Raw genomic sequence first — 17,330 nt, forward strand, 5'->3', positions numbered from 1 at the left:
TGTGCTTGTTTGTAATTTTATTTATCTTCAACTTGTTTTATGTAGGATTAAAGTTTTTTTTTTTTTTTTAAATGGTCTACTAAATATTTATTAATAGAAACAAAATTTACAAGAAAAGGAGGTGGATTTAGCCACTAAACATGAGAAAAACCTAATTTGAAAGTATACTTAGTTAGAAAATTAGCCTCCCTATTGGAAGTACGAGAAATAAACTAAGAATCATTGTTTGGTTACAACTTGGAATACAAGCTTGGCAAACAAGGTTGTCTATGGAACAAGGAGGAAAATTCCATGTCTTGGATGAATAGTCATTGAATTAGAAAGTTTCATGCATAATAGATTTAGATGGGCCCAAATGTTGTGGGTAAGTAAACATCTAGTTCATTTTATTCGGGAGTCAAGTTTAGCTTAAATGGAATTTACCAAGTGACAATGTATTTTTTTTTTTTTTGGTAAACACCTAGTGACAATGCATTGTGCTTATGGAAGAATGCACACTAAATATTCAATACTTACGTGCATTTATACATAGAGATGCATGTCAATACCTGTGTAGGTATTTGATTGAAGGGAAGTGGTTTGCTGTTAGGTTGCGTGGCCTCTGTATCAATGGGCGTGTATGCCATAAGCATCCAATGGAAGAGTGGAACTGTCATTTCACTATCCCATATGGGCTTGGAGAGGGGGGGGCGTTGCTGGGGCAGCATTCTTATTCTCTTGATGGAATTAAACTCTAGAATTTGATACGTGACTAACACAAAGTCTAAACGAAATAGCCACATCATCTATCCATGTGGCATAATAAAAATAAATTTTTTAAGAAATCCTTCAATAAGATCATGTAAAATACTTTTTATTTTTCAAAAAATAAAATGTACAGCTGTTCAAAGAAAAAAAGCTACTGAAATATACTGTGAAAGTTAATCTAATGAGAACAATAGTTGAATTTCAAACAAGGAATCATAAAAAGTCAAGCTGGAGGGTCCACACAATGTGGCAATGCACCAGATTATAGCCGACTTTCTAGTTTTGCTGAATCAAATTTTGGAATCTTCCTTCTCATATGAATCTGATTTCCACAAGTCTTTACCTATCATCTGACTACATTTGACAACCTAGCCCACCCACTAGCCCCCCCTCTCTCTCTCTGTCTCTCTCTCTGTCTCTGACATGACATTGACAAATTTTTTTCTCATATTTTCTTTTCGTTTCTATCCATCTCTATCCAACCAAACACAGCCTCAAGGCTCAATCCAATAAGAGAATAGAAAAGAAAGTAAAGTAATTACTATGACAGTTCTGTAAGAAAGTTAATGGAGTACCAAACAGTAATTAGTTGGCAAGCGTTGAAGTTGAAATAGAGAGAGCGGTACAGAAGAAGTTGATGGTTTTCTACTTTTCTAGGTCTCGTCTCGTTTCCCAATGTGGCCAAACAATCATAAAAGCTCCAGCCACGCAGCAGTACATATACAATGTACCATTGGGAGCTACGTACCTCTCTGGCTTGTCTATACACATTGAATCTACTTACAACAGTAAAAAAACTGTCCAAATTACACTCCAAATTCCTTAATAAAAACATATTAATCTTGCAAGAATATGGAAGCTTAACCCTGATTTGCACTTTCCATTAAAAAAAAAGGGGGATTCACGCTGCCAGGCTGCATGGATTCTTCATCAATGCAAGGTCAATAAGAATGCATGCGAGGGCATTCAAAGGGGTGGAATTTTTCATTTCATGGGGATGAGCTGGTCATTTCATCCTTCTTTGTGTCGGGGTATAGTACATCACACAGTTTGACAGCCTTCTTCTCAAAACAAAAAATAGGAAAATCTGAAATATGTTATTTGTTTTGAACAAAAAATTTATGCACCGTTTGTGTGCGGGTTCTTTCATATGCAAAGAAAGAAAAAGGGTGGGGTCTTCCCCCCCTCTCTCTCTCTCTCTCTCTCTCATCGAATCCCATATTTTATAATTTGGAACCCTGACCGTCCACTTGTTCAAATACTAGTACTTAGGTGTCAGAGGGAACCCTCTTCCTATTTTATATACAGACAAGAGATCTTTGCTTGGTCGCATGGTATCTATACTCAGTCCTAAAGAATTTGTAACTATTGTGTTGCTATGCAAGAAAATGCTGGGGGGGGGGGGGTGCCATGGCTTCTATGACTCTCTTAGGATCTAATGCTGACCAAGTGTGCATGTGTAAGTGGAGTATGCGCATGATTGGGGGATTGGTCAGGCCAAAGGTCCGAACATCTTCGTTAGTCAAAAAAAAAACAGGTGCAAGGAAATGGGGGTGGGGGATTTAAGGAAATGTAAAAATCTTCCTTCCATTTCATGTGGAACCAAATATTTTAAACACTAAATTAGGGGTTGAATTGGTCCCAAAAACCTTGAAATCGACTCCTCAAATTTTAAACTCAATGATCTGATCCCAAAACACAAGATCAACCACTCTAGAACGTTCAAAATTAGAAACAATCACAATTAATTTCGATCCGAATCGTGGTCAAGTGCCTAGCGCATTTGGTAGCTAGTGGTGCGTAAAGGCCCATTGCTATCAGGCGAATCAACATACCATATGGATCTGATTCCAATTTTTGAAACCTTGTGTGGTACTATTATGCTTTCTCTTCCTGATAAGAAATTGTAGTGGAAAGTTGACCAAATGGATCATACATTCATACCAGGGTAAGATTTTCTGAAAACAAGGGGAAACTTTCCATTTCCATTTTTTTGGCAATAATCTTCAAATCCATGTAGAATTGTTTTTCCTCATGAATTCAATTATGGTAATATTTTTTTTCAAAAAATATATTAGGGGATGGAAAACATTATTTTATTTTTAATTTTTTTTTGTTGATAATCATTCATACTATTCATTATATCCCTTCAAATTCCATAGGTGGGCCATATTAATTAATAAGCTTAGAATTGATTTTTTTTTCTTTTCTTTTTAGGGTTTGTAGAAAGTTTAAATTGATGAAAGTTATTTATTAGTTAACAAAACTGAAGGGACCATAAATTATTATTGTTATGAGCTTTATGGTAAAATGAAATACTAAAGACTGATTTACCAAAAAAAAAATACTAAAGACTGTATTTTGTCTTCTACCCTTATTGTTGGTGGTTATGGGCTTTGCATAACTTCTGCCAAAACAAAAAAAAAGGAAAATGGGCTTTGCATAACACAAATCAATTGGGGTTCTGCCACGTGGATGGAAAAGGAATCTTAAGATTTTTTTTAAAAATAAAAAATGCCATGTGGAAAATAGTCCATCTAAGGTTGCCACGTCAATAGCCAAGAGTTGGGAAACTTGATTAGGACTTGGAGTGATTAGTTTTAGTGTATGGTATGGGATCGGGTATTGATCAACTTTAAAATCAATGTAATACGAATACATTATCGACACGAATCAGTCATATAGAATAAGTTTACTCTTGGGTTTTCTTAAAAGTGGGTTTCTTAACCATTTTACCTTTTGTTTGTGCTGTTTCACGGATGCCATATTGCCCAGATATCATATCGATCACCTTCAAAACCGTATAGTATCCAAGGTATCAAGCGATACGAAGATACCGATACTTCAAACCATGTTGAGTCATCAATGGTTAGGGAAGGAGATTATTAAGGGGAAGAGAGATTATAGGCGCATGTGCCGCCCACGTGCAAATGGGGTTTTAGTTTATTTTCAAACCCTTTGCACGAAACACGAGAGAGTATAAGAATGGTCCGGATGGAAAAATAGATTCACTAAAAAAGAGAAGCAAGAGAAGAAATCCCTTCTCTTTTGTCTGAAAGTCTGAAATTTCTATCCGAGTGTCCAATCCTTGCTTACTTCTTTTTTTTTTAATTTTTTTCAAATCTCTCTGCAAAGGAACAGTAGCAGGGGCAGAAGCAGAAGATCTGCATTCTTCATTCTCACACATTCCCTTGTTAAAGTTCCCATTTTGGGAAACCAAAGCCTTTTCTTTTTTCTATCCTCAGCTGTTCCTGTCTAGCTTCTCTTTTTGTGCTCTTATCTTCCATGAAAAACGCAGGAAAAGAAACTAAGGAAAATGGGTGAAGAATCAGTAACAGCAGACAGAGCAGTTGAGCAGGTTCTTTATTTTATTTTAAAAAATTTATGGAACAATACCCTTCTCTTTGATTTTGACAAAAATTTGTATTTTTCCCATTTTTTCTTTTGTTTTCTCAGTATGACCTGGTTAAATATGCTCTATATTTTTGCCTCTACAAGCTGTCTCTGCTGCTATGCAATGCAATCCATTTGCATTGTTTGATTTCTGTGTTTAAGTGGACAATGTGACTGTGATTGGCGTCTTCTGTTACATGTCTCTTCTCTTTTTCATTTGAGGTTCTTAAATAATCTTAATGGTCTTATCTCGGCAAATGGGTAATGAAATTATTAAAAATGTTCCAACTTCAGATTGTAGCATAGAATAAATTTTCATCTCAGGTGTTAATTCATTAGTTCTATTTTAAACTCTCAAACTCCTTCCCCTTCCCTGTTTCTTTATTTTTGTTTTGGAGGGAGTGGCCTGTCTTTGGGAAATTCGGGTCTGTTGGATGTTCAGTTCAATTGAGGAAATCTATTCTGGTTCTGCGTTAATGTACTTGTTTGAGATTTTTGACACCCGGAGGAGGGGGTGGAGGGTGGATGGTAAGGAGGAATATTCAGAAGGAAGATAATGATTTAAGTTGGTTTCTGGTTGAATACTTTAAAATCTAATGTTTTTGGTTGAAATTTGTATTTTTATGAGGTTAATGCAGCTTGATTAATTAGCTGTAATGCGTGTAAAAATGGTAATCTTTTGTGTTAATTTGTAGAATTGAAAGCATTCTATTATTCTCTGTGCATACTGGGCTTAAAAAGTAGAGATTTTCCAGTAACCAAGAATCTCTTTTTCCGAAAGTAAGAACATCACATGCTGGGCGGTTTCGACTCAGGTTAAGGTCACTATATATTGTTCTCATGTTCAGAAAGTTTCTCGGTCTTTCCGTTTAGGTAGTTTGGAGCTCAATCTGTCAATCTTCAATGAATCTCTAAAGGTCCTGTTATTTCTTGTTAAAAGTTCGGTCAAAGTGATACCAGGAATAGATAGATTGGTGGGCAGGTAGATTGGTAGATATGTATTCTGTATTTCTGTGTTGTCCTGTATTTCATTTTCTGTTTTACTGGTTCCTCCTATTTTTTTCTACTTATGTTAGAAGTTTATATTTGATTAAACATCTTGTGTCTTGTGTAGGCAATTGTTGCATTGAAGAAGGGTGCGCATCTTCTTAAGTTTGGTGAAAGAGGGAAGCCAAAATTCTGCCCATTCAGGCTATCTCCGGTACTGTCATTACAATGCTTTCTTCAGATGATAAGTTTCTATAGTTTGAGTTTACTAAATTTCATTTAGCAATTATTTCATGGACTCCTTTTCAACATGTAAATTTGAAGTTCTGCAATTAGAAAAAACAGTGAAAAATAGCCAACAGTTTATTAACATAATAAATTGATCATAGGAAGTATTTGAACTGTGTCAAACAAGTATTCATCAGCATAGGTGCCCAGGGTGTGGTACGAGAGCTAGAGGGCAAGAGCAGCAAAGTGAAATTTAATGCTGAGGTTAAGGGTGGCCACATAGTGTACCTTTGTGTGTTTGTGTGTGAGCATATCTATTTTAAGCTTCACCTAGCAAAAGAATCTGAGTGATGAAAAAACACAGGGACATCTCCATTGGTTACTCAATATGGATTTTAACAATAGACATACTGAAGAACTCTTCAAACCCATGGCTCGATTTTTCTTGAAGCACCTTCTCTCAGGCACTTGAATTGATCCTCTCATTCTTACCGCATGAAATTTAGTTTTGAGAGGGAATGCCGTTCCTATTAAAAGGAGTAGGTTACTAAGTTTTTACATTCAGGTAATTTGATTTTATATTCAAATATTTCTATTATATTTAATATTCAAAGCTTGTAAGTGTGTACTGTGCCAAAATAGTTCAGAGATGTAGTGGTAAATGATAAACAAAAGTTGAAATAAGCTCTTGCAGGGTCGAAAATGTAATCCCAGTTAAATAAAGGTATGCTTACTGTATCGGCTTCTATTCTTCACTGATTCCAATTAAGTATGTAAAACAGATTTGGTCCAAATGTTTACATACTTAAACCTATTACTGTATTATTTACCTTTGGGCATGACAACTCTTCTTTTCATGGCTTGTTCCCTTGGTTATGCAGGAATATTTTGTTTAAGCATGTCTTACTTTTTTTTTATTTCTTTGAGTTTCAGGATGAGAAACTTTTAATATGGTATTCTGGTAAGGAGGCAAGAGAATTAAAGTTGAACTCAGTTACAAACATTATCCATGGGCAGAAAACTGTAAGTAAAAAAAACTTAATTCTTAACAAGTTATTCGTAAAGGATAGAATTTTTAATCAAATGCTCTATTTGTTTACTATAAATGTTTTTTGCTACTATATTTTGTAACCAAATGCTGTAGGTAAATTTCCAAAGGCACCCTCAACCAGAAAAGGAGTCACAGTCTTTTTCACTTGTCTATGGAAATGGTGAATGCACTCTAGATCTGGTAACCTTTTTCCTTTGTGGTTCCAATACTTGAAACTTTATTTATTTTTATCTCATTAGACTTATTTTGTTAGTGTAAGATCTTTTTCTGTTTCGTAGATTTGCAAGGATAAGGAGCAGGCTGACTCTTGGGTTTTGGGCTTAAGAGCCTTGATATCAAGGTCTGACCGCCCTAAATCTTTGAATTTGTGGAGCCGTCGAGGAGCACAAACCTGTGCCAATAGTCCAGTTGGTTATTCACGAAGAAAGAAAGATCTAGAGCTACTGGAGGGTTCCATCAAAGTTTCTCAGGTTCGAAAGACATCATTTTTTAAAAAATTGTAAAAAGAAATTTTGCATTCCCAAGTAATGGCACAACCATACAACCATATGTAGCACACAGACATGCCAGTGGAGTCTATCATCTGGAAGTTACTACTACCTGTGAGATATTTCAGGCCCCTCTTCGAACATCATGTTCCTATCTACTGTATATACACATTTTTACAGCTGTCTCTGTGGACTTCTGTTTTTCCTATAAGATCTTTCAGACTGCCCTGTTCATGTGTGGAATCCCATTGAATAATAAGTGTCCCCTTCTGCATCTTTGGCAAAATGTAGTCAAGGTAACCGGCTGACGAGTTGTGGACTCGGTTACCAATTATGTAAATAGTATTTTTCTAAATTCTTACAAATATGTTTCTAAAAATATGAGGGAAAGTTTCTAAAATTGGGTATTAATCTATCATTGTGTAGATTAGTAGTTCAGAATAGTGACAATATATGCCACTTGTACCTCCAAGCTTGCCACAATCCCTGAGTGAAAGTATCCTTTGTCATACGACAGATTGACGCTCAAATTTACTAGTTTACCCTCTATATGAAGAGATAAATTGGTTAACTTAGTATTTTCCTCATTGCTATCAAAAATTTAAAACAGTAGAGTTAATCTTATGGTGAAAGAATAGTCAATTTAGTGATAACTAATCTGCTGTCTAGTATAGATTGACTAAATATATTTCAATGCATTCGATATGGTCTTGGTTCATAAGTTGATTCTTTTGTTCCCTGTGTGATACTAACTACAGAGTCATAGTATCATAGTTAAGTTTTAATGTTAGGAAAGCAAGTAGGAAGAAGGGAAGAGATTGGAGGAGGAAGAAGAAGAAGAAGACAAAGAGAAAGGAGAGGAGAGTGTTTCGGTAGGAACTCTTGTGTATTGAGAGACTTCTCAATACACCTAAATAACTTCATTACTAGATAAAAGATAATTACTTCCAACTCCCTATGGAGGTAAAAGATAAAAAAGAAGAAAATACAGAATTACATAATAAGGTAACTAGTAACAAGACTAGTACCTAAACTACCCTTATTATATGACTTCTAACAATCATACCATATAAAGATTATGGCCATGGGTTCTAAATTCAATTAGATATATTATAATATGGGTAAAAGATTTGTACAACATCACCTTAATTTCAAAATTGCATGCGGGCACTCCTCATAAGAAGACTCAGATTACTGTAGCACCACTACTGTAAAATGTCTCATATACCCCCTATTATTAGTGTTTTCCCACAATGTCCCTCCTCCAAGGCATGAAACTGCACACTTTCCATGTAGCAAACCCTCTCCATTATGATATATATACTATCAATCAAATGTTTAAGCATACAACTGGACATCATGTGCTTAGAAAAATTTATCTCCATTTAAAACAGTATAACATTATAGCTTGAAATACAAACTGAAATTTAACTGAAGGTGTATCCTGATATAGTCATCATTAAATGGGGTGCCTCTTAAAATAATGCATTAGGAGCTAATATAGCTTTTTGTATAGGAGCATGGTAACCTTATGTTCACCTTCTTCATAAATTAATATTTACAATAACTTGATTGCATGTTTTCTTTACCATGTTAAGATGCACAGCTTATGTGGGAGTCCACGTTCACTGGATGAGAGGTGTCTTTCAGATGGCTTGTTATATTCTTCTGAGAGCTTTTATTCATCAGCACCAAGAACGTTGTCAAACATTCAAAGTGTAATGGGTACTGTATTTCCAAATTCATTTTATTTGGAGCCGGATTATCTGAATGAGAAGAAAGAAGCTTACACCAGCACAGGGTCTCATAAGAATCTCCTTAATGGGGTCAGTTCCCACACTCATTGTTTTTCAACATCAGACAAGAATGATATTTTGAGGGATGTGTTTCTATGGGGTGAAGGGTTAGGAGGAATTTCAGGGGGTGGTGTTGACAGATGTGATACCTCAAGTCATGCTCAATCCGATTCTTTGGTCCCCAAATTATTAGAATCCATAATGATGTTAGAAGTGCAGACGATTTCTTTAGGAAGGAAACATGCTGGTTTGGTTACCAAACAGGGTGAGGCCTATTGCTGGGGAGAAGGAAGTGGGGGAAAACTTGGGCACAAAACTAATATGGATGTGTCTGATCCCAAAATTGTTGAATCCCTTAATGGGGTTAATGTGAAATCCATTTCATGCAGTGAATGTTACACGTGTGCTCTCACGCTTTCTGGTGAACTTTATATATGGGGGGACAACAATCATGGCGGCGGCTTCATTGGGGATGGGAAAAATAGGAGTAAGTGGCTGCCTTATAAACTTTCTGGTCCACTGGATGGAATAAGTATATCAGGTGTTGCATGTGGGGAATGGCACATGGCAATTGTTTCTTCCTCTGGGCAGTTATTTACATGTGGAGATGGGACATTTGGGGTTCTTGGACATGGTAATCTGCAAAGCATTTCCCAACCAAAAGAGGTTGAATCTCTGAAAGGATTAAGGGTAATGTCTGTTGCATGTGGGCCATGGCACATGGCTGCTATTGTCGATATCATGGTTGATCATTTCAATACAAGTGTTCCCGGTGGAAAATTATTTACGTGGGGTGATGGGGATGAAGGAAGGCTTGGGCATGCTAGCCAGGGAACGAAGGTTCTACCAACTTGTGTTGCACAACTCGTGGATCATGATTTTCTTCAAGTATCTTGTGGAATAACGCTGACTGTTGGACTCACAGATACGGGTATAGTGTACACAATGGGAAGTAAAAAGCATGGGCAACTGGGGAATCCACAGGCCCGAGATAAATCAATTACAATTGTGGAAAGCAAACTCAAGGGAGAGTTTGTTAAGGAAATCTCATCAGGATCATATCATGTAGCAGTCTTGACGTTGAGGAAAAGAGTTTACACATGGGGAAAGGGTGCAAATGGACGTCTAGGATTAGGTGATATTGAAGATAGAAACTCTCCAACAGTAGTGGAGGTCTTGAGAGATAGACAAGTAGAAAGTATTTCTTGTGGATCCAGTTCCACAGCTGCAATTTGTTTGCACAAATCTATATCCAGTATGGATCAATCTGTTTGTAGTGGATGTAGCATCATATTTGGGTTTACCAGGAAGAAGCATAATTGTTATAACTGTGGCCTTTTGTTCTGCCATCCATGTAGTAGTAAAAAGGTTATTAATGCTTCTTTGGCACCAAATAAAAGCAAGCCCTTTAGGGTCTGTGATTCTTGTTTCAATCAACTGAGGAACAATGGACGATCCGATAAAGTACTAAAGTCAGAGAACCCAAGCCCAAGACTGGCCCCATGGAAGCCATGCTCTGATTTGAAAGTAAGCACTGGAGAAGCGACATTTACACAGGGCCCACTGATTTCACCCAAACTTTCCAGCCAAGAAGAAGCAAAATGCATTGAGGAGCAAACCTCGTCAAAACAATGGGGAAATGAGCTTCCTCTACAAACTGGTTCACCTTTTTTATCTACTCTACCAAGATGGGGGCAAGTCCCTATCCCCCTGTCATTCAGCAAATATGATAGCGAAAATTCTCCAGCATTTCACCATATCTCCAGAAATGAATCATCTTCTGCTCCATCTGTCCATTCACAACAGATGGTCTATGAATCAGAATCTAATTTTCCAACTGCTATGGTAGTAAATAATGGCTTATATGAATCAGAGAGGACCCTTGGTGAAGAAGTCGAGCATTTAAGAGCTGAGGTAATTATTTCATCTCATTGGGATTGAAAATCTCATATTTAGGAATATATTGTTTTGCAGTTTGCCTGTTTGTGTGTATGTGATTTTGTGTTTGTTTCTTTATGTGTCTGGTGGTTTGAGTTGGTTCATGTTTGTGTGGAAAAATTGTTCCTGTTTTGAATATTTACCACTTGGATGGCTGTCAAGGTACCAAACATGCAACAGAAGTGAAACATAGTGACTGGTGGCTTCTATCTGTTTCAATTTGTACGACAGAGTAGGCATCTTTAATTTGATTTTGTTCATAATTTGCTACTTGCTACCTAAAAAATTGCAAATGCTGTTCTTTTGTTATCACCCTGCTAAAATTTAATATCCAAAAATGCTTTAGGTGATCTAAGTAGAGAAGTTTGGGGAATAACATAAACCTATGCATGAAATAAAGAGCTGGTTATGGAAGTGATGTTTCTTTGGAAGAGAAAAAAGAAAAAAAGAACCACTGCCAAAAAAGGCCCAATGTCAAAAGATTTCAGAAAACTCTTCAACAGAGAGCTGATATTCTTTAATTTTCAGTGCATATTGTACATTAAGATGCAAGTGTGAATTTTTTTTTTTTTTGGGTAAACAAGTGTAATTTGTTGTGAATAGTCTTTTTCTTATTCTTTTCTGGAATTCTAATTCTACAATAGTGGGCAGCAAGCTGTCTATGGTTTTCTCTGCATACTCCATGGTCAAACTGTATTTTAACTCTTTTCTTCCTTCCCTCTTTTACATAGAGTTTTTTGTTTCTCTCATTGTTAGTTACTTACTATGTTCAAGCTAATCTGTGAATCTTGACACCCAAACATTTGTTCTGAAGTCATTTATCAGTCGACATTGTGGAGTAGAAATTTCTATAACCTTTTATGTGCAGTTTCATCACTAGGTACTCATTGTAGAAAGCCACCATTCGTTCTCTCTAAGAGCTAGTCATGTTGCATATTAAACAATAAACATGACTCTTTTTTTATGTCAACAGGTGATTCTTTTATACATGTAACTGGATCACTGTAACTTGCCTTTCCATTTCCATGATATCATCTTAATGATTTTATTCCTGTAGTTGTTTTGTTATAGTCATGTTATTGGATTCACTGTTATGACTATGCTAACTTCATTTTCTTTTTGTGCTTTGTGAAGTGCTTCTTTATTTCCTTCTAAACAATCTTTTCTTTGATTATAGGTGAAGAACCTTGAAAAACAGTGCCAAATGAAAAGCAGGAAGATCCATGAATATCAGCAACAGATTGAGGAAACATGGTCAATAGCAAGGGAGGGGGCTGCTAAACGTAAGGATGCAAAAGAAGTTATAAGAGCTTTAAAAGCGAGGGTAATTTTCTTTTATGGACATACTTTGGGCTGAGTTGCCTTTACATATCTCGACTTAGTGAAAATAAGCATCATCAGTAGTGGTTAAAATTGACTAGAGTGAAGAAGTAATCTGATTTTGATACTGAAATATGTCTTTTGGTAAAAAAAAAAAAAGCATACTTGTTTACTTGAAAATAAGTATGAATATGGAGGGGTGGTATCAGTATATCAGTTTTTAAGATACATATCCCTAATAGGAACAAATACAAATGATTAGATAAAAAAAGGTCTTGATTTGTTAATTGTGAATTGATACAATCATAAGATGTAAGGTTAAGTTTTCCTTCACCAGTGGAGAAGAAAAAATCTCTTCCCCACTGGTGATATGACCCTGTGATTGGACTCTTGTCATCACTAACTCCCACCCCTACTGTATAGGGTTTGAAAATATCCTTCCCCATGTTAATCGAAGGGTTCAGATCTCCATAGATCACCATGGGTGAAGAGAAACTCGGTCCTAAGATGTATACAGAAATGATAGATACATTATATCATACATATTAAATGGTTCATAGCAGTGTACTGGCACAATATTGTCGATATGGCTGATAGTATGTGCAGTTTGTCTACCCCTGCATCCTGTTTCTATTTTGAAAGACAAGATCTCATGTATGGTCTGTGTTGGCTGTGCCATACCAGTCCTTTTACTGCTCAGCTATTAATATGGTTAGACCATAATTAGTAAATTTCGGACAAGATAAATATGGTGGAAAATACATTTGGCTAGATTTGGTTTTAAGAGGTAACATGATAACCTTGGAAAAAAACAGAAATATTTAATATTTTTAGTAAAAAAATTTGGGTAGATTTGCTATGATGGAATTTTTGGTAGATTGGGCACATGATGAAATATTTTTGTTTCACTATCAACACAAGGAGTTCCAATTTGTTTGTTCAAAATGTTGGGTTAGACATGTTATATTTGGGATTGGTACATGTCAAACGTTGTGGGCCATCTTACCGATATGGTACACTATGTATAGACTCTTACTCTTGTTTCTTAGAGCAGATTTTTTTTTTTTTTTTTGGGGGGGGGGGGGGAGTGGGAACGGTTGGAAGAATGATTTTCAATTCAATTTTCAACATTTATTCTGACACATGGTGAAGTCCAATAAATTTCAAAACTGTTAAAGTAGTAGATGACGAGATGGACAATATGTCCATGACATTAGGGTGCAAACAAAGTAGATATGGCTGCCATTGATGGGATGATAGCATATATTGGAGCTCAAACTTTGTGGACATGTCCATTTCATTATCAGATCACCGATTTTGTCCATTTTGATATGACTGTTAGAAAAACGCTTTGTTAATTCTTTGAGACAGGTAAATTCTGTTTTTCTTGACCTATCAATTGGGAGTTGGGACTAGGTACGGAGAGTATCCTTCTGTTATTGCCGTGCTTTTCTAGAGATGCAGTTAAAGAAATATTCCGTATATTTCCCTTTGGTAAAACATAAAAGAAGAGAGGTAATTTTCAGAACCAGTCATTCATCTCCTATTAAAATTGAGTTTACTGTCGGGGAATTAAAGTTGTGACTTTTACTGATTCATTCAACTAAAATCGGCAGTTGAAATATTTTTTTAAACTTACGCAGACGGTCACTTCTTATTCTTGAATTTGCTAGCTGAAACCTAACCATGGACCTTGGTGCAATGGTTAGGTTGCTCCATTGTGACCAAGTGGTCATGGGTCGAGTCTCTGGAAACAGCCTCTCTGCGAAGCAGGGGTAAGGCTGCGAACATTATGACCTTCCCCAGACCCTGCAGTAGCGGGAGCCTAGTGCACTGGGTATGCCCTTTTTTTTGGGGGGGGGTTGTGATACCCACTGTGTTCGCCTGTTTCATGTTGAGGAATTACCTACCTATCCAATAGTTGCAATAGTAAATCCTCAGTCTGCAGGGAAGCTCTATTAATAAATTTGTCAATAGAAAAACTTGTGTGATTATGCAATTTTATGCTAGGTATAGAATACAAATCTTTTTCTGAATTTGGATACAACATAAAATATGAAAGTTTTTTCCTCTACAACTATTGTGTTCAGGAATTATAAACAAATTTGCTTTGGATTAGACCTGGTTGGATGTGGGTTCTTCAGGTGGGTTGTACACCAGTGTAGAAACCATTGGTTGGACTTGTTAGACTCTTTTTCCTTGTCGATTGGTAGAGACTCTATTTCAGGACTATTGTCCTTGTTCTGTTATTTATTTTGTTTATGGTCTAAATCCTTGTTTTGGAGTCTCAATTCAACCATCATTCCCTGGGGAAAAAAATTCTATATTTTTTACATTACCCCTTCTGCAGGCATAACTTTCCTTCGGTAAGTTAATTGAAGAATTTAGATATATAATTGAGCCACCAAGGGTTTTCTGTCTATATACAGGTTTCTTATCCTTGGATTGTCAATGCTTAATTTTATTTTTGACTTTCAGTCGAGTTGTTTCTAATTGGCGCATTGCTTGCAACTGTAAATGATGGATTACACTGGTGGAACAGAACTATATATAGCTTCTACCTGAGATTGTGCTTGGATGAGGGTTTTATTTTTCCATTTTCTGTTTATATCTAGTACACTTTGAATAATCTTTTTCCAAGAACCACTACTAAGGCTCTCTTTAGTATGATTTTGAGAATTATTTCAGGGGGTGATTTTAATTTCAAAAGGTGTTTGGTATGATTTTTGCACCTTATTTCTGTGAAATTGAAATCATTTTCAATAGAAATCCTGAAATAACTGAGTAGCTATTTTCACCTATTTCGGAAGAAATCCATTTCAACTATTTCCCCCTAAACACTTCAATGAATAAGTGTTTATTACTACTCAAGTTTTTTGGAACCAACTCCTCCGTCCATCCATGTCTCATGCATCTAATGTGTAGAGTGCTGTTGAATGCAGCTGAGCTTATCCACCACAATAAATGATGGCTCATGTACTCTTCCCTTCTGTCCTCAGTTTCCACAAGTTTCTTTCTGAATTGTCAGAACCTTTCCTATAATCCTATGTGTCTGAGGAAGGATATAACAGCACCTGGGTGTTAGTGCAATAGCTTGTTTATGGACATATCATAAATTCATCACTAATATATCAACTCAACTCAGCCTTACTAGTCCTATGCTATGCATGTCTTTCCTCGTCACTTCTCCTAGAGTAATTTTAAACCTACCCATGACTTTTTTAACTTCTTCAATCTTAATCAAATCACACCTCTGTATTGGAGCATTCAAAAGCTTTTGTTGCACATGTCCATGCCACCTCAAACGACATACTCACAACTTATCATATATCAGAGCCACTCCTAAATTAGCTCTAATTTGTTCATTTCTTATTTTATTTTTTCTAGTTTTACCTGTCACCCATCTCAATATCCTCATTTCTGAACTAGATAAATTTACTAACAACCGGATTGATGCTACCATAAATTTACTATTGTACTGTAGAATGCTTACTGTGTCACTTGTTTATGGTTTGGTTCAAATCTCTGAGTACATTTATCGTTGTCACGGTTAGTCTTTGACTCAATGGGGACTCATATACATGAAAGGCACTCTGCATTGTGTTCTGCACCCATTAATGCTGATCTCATTGTTGACACATACTTTCTACAATGCAGTTACTGGTCATGTTGGAGAGACATTCAACTGCAACAGAAGCAAACACTTTCTCTGCACTCAGCCATGGAGCTGAGGCCCATCAGCGTCATTCCCTACCAACCTCTACAGATAATCCAGAATTAAATGCTGCAGACCCCACTTTGCTCTTTACCAATCAATTGCCACCTCCAGTTGCTGTGCTTAAGAACAGGCTAGGTGACCCATGTAGCTCACCTATGTCATCTTGTGATACACTGTCTAGTATGTGCTGTACTAGATCGGTGGAAGGTTTACATGTTGCAAGGACAGATTCTAGACAAACTGTCACTAAAGAATTGAAGACAGAGTGGGTAGAGCAAGATGAACGTGGTGTGTATGTTACATTGCTAAGTTTACCGAGTGGAAGGAATGGACTGATTCGGGTGAGATTCAGGTAAATTTTCGATCTTATTTCCTCCAATATGAAAATATTGAATGGATAATTCAATTACCTTGCTTTTCATGTGCCTAGGTTGACGTGACAAATTTACCATGATAGAATGGTATCATAAGTCTGTTCCTTTAAATGCACCCTTTGTATCTGGCAAGATCTAATAAATCACAATGCTCTAGCATGCGACTATAACAATACATTTTTCAGCCGTTGTAATTTCGTGCTAACTTTTCCATTCTCTGTATCAGAAGCTCTTTAGTAACCATGCAATTTGAATCCCATATAGCATGAAATTTAACCATACTTGCATTCGTCTGTGTTTTGCAGTCGGAAGCGATTCAATAAAAAAGAAGCTGAGCAATGGTGGGAAGAGAATCAATTAAAAGTATATGAAAAATACGACATTGAAAGGCACATCAGTCCCAGCACAAAAAAGATGGAAGGTTGACGTTTCTCCTCCATTACTTTTTATAGTTCTGCCTAATATTTGAGTTCATCAGATATTCCATCTGCAGCATGTCAAGAAGGATCATCACTGAACCCAATTCATACGAACCATGCCTTTTGCTTATTTCATGGTCTTTTCCACCTTGAAATTTTGGTGGTTTATACATCCATGGGTATGGAAAGTATCCACCTAGAGAGAAGTGCTACGGGGGAGTTTTGCTGGGATGGAAAAAAAAATTTTTTCTCCTTTTTTTTTTTTTTTTTGTATGCAGGCATCAGGGCTTGTCTAAATGGAGATCTTATGGTTAAATTGTACATAATAAAATAATGAATGTAATAATATCTCTCTCTCTCTCTCTAATTTTATCAAGATATAGAATCTGGATTCTCAATTACCCAGTTTTCTACTCTGCAGGCATTCTAAAAAAATCACATAGAAGAATTTGGATTCCTTTTACCTTTTCATTTCTCAGGAAAATAAGCAAATGCAGAGTAACAGAATATAGCCGGTCCAGCCACCAAAAGATATTGATGTAAAGCCCTTACTAGTGATCTGAAAAACTACATGAGAATCATTCTTGAATTAAAATTCTTGTATAGGAACTTGGATTTAGCAATGCAGGATTTTGTTTATGTTTGGCTGGATTTACTTCCATTCCCCCATAGTAGTGTTTATAACTCTTACAGATCAATGTCCTGAGTGAGCAAATCATGGCCACCAAAAGATATTGATGTAAAGCCCTTACTAGTGATCTGAAAAACTACATGAGAATCATTCTTGAATTAAAATTCTTGTATAGGAACTTGGATTTAGCAATGCAGGATTTTGTTTATGTTTGGCTGGATTTACTTCCATTCCCCCATA

At 36.3% G+C, this 17,330-nt stretch overlaps 1 protein-coding gene across 1 annotated transcript; it reads left to right on the forward strand.

The window, feature by feature from the left end:
• Positions 1-3,830: 3,830 nt before the first annotated feature.
• On the forward strand, positions 3,831-16,564 carry LOC122646866 (PH, RCC1 and FYVE domains-containing protein 1-like). The gene is made up of 9 exons (XM_043840488.1): positions 3,831-4,105; positions 5,255-5,341; positions 6,289-6,378; positions 6,500-6,586; positions 6,685-6,876; positions 8,493-10,604; positions 11,806-11,952; positions 15,606-16,018; positions 16,346-16,564. The coding sequence occupies exons 1-9, from the start codon at positions 4,064-4,066 to the stop codon at positions 16,464-16,466; spliced, it is 3,291 nt and encodes a 1,096-aa protein (XP_043696423.1). The 5' UTR covers positions 3,831-4,063; the 3' UTR covers positions 16,467-16,564.
• Positions 16,565-17,330: the final 766 nt, after the last annotated feature.

This window comes from Telopea speciosissima, chromosome 11 (assembly GCF_018873765.1).
Source record: "Telopea speciosissima isolate NSW1024214 ecotype Mountain lineage chromosome 11, Tspe_v1, whole genome shotgun sequence".
Classification (NCBI taxonomy): domain Eukaryota; kingdom Viridiplantae; phylum Streptophyta; class Magnoliopsida; order Proteales; family Proteaceae; genus Telopea; species Telopea speciosissima.

What these genes read in the sequence shown, in the direction of transcription:
- LOC122646866 (XM_043840488.1), top strand. Translation starts at nt 4,064, where the DNA reads ATGGGTGAAGAATCAGTAACAGCAGACAGAGCAGTTGAGCAG. An exon ending in CAGACAGAGCAGTTGAGCAG is followed by an intron (nt 4,106 to 5,254) that starts GTTCTTTATTTT and finishes TGTCTTGTGTAG; the next exon opens with GCAATTGTTGCATTGAAGAA. An exon ending in GTGAATGCACTCTAGATCTG is followed by an intron (nt 6,587 to 6,684) that starts GTAACCTTTTTC and finishes TCTGTTTCGTAG; the next exon opens with ATTTGCAAGGATAAGGAGCA.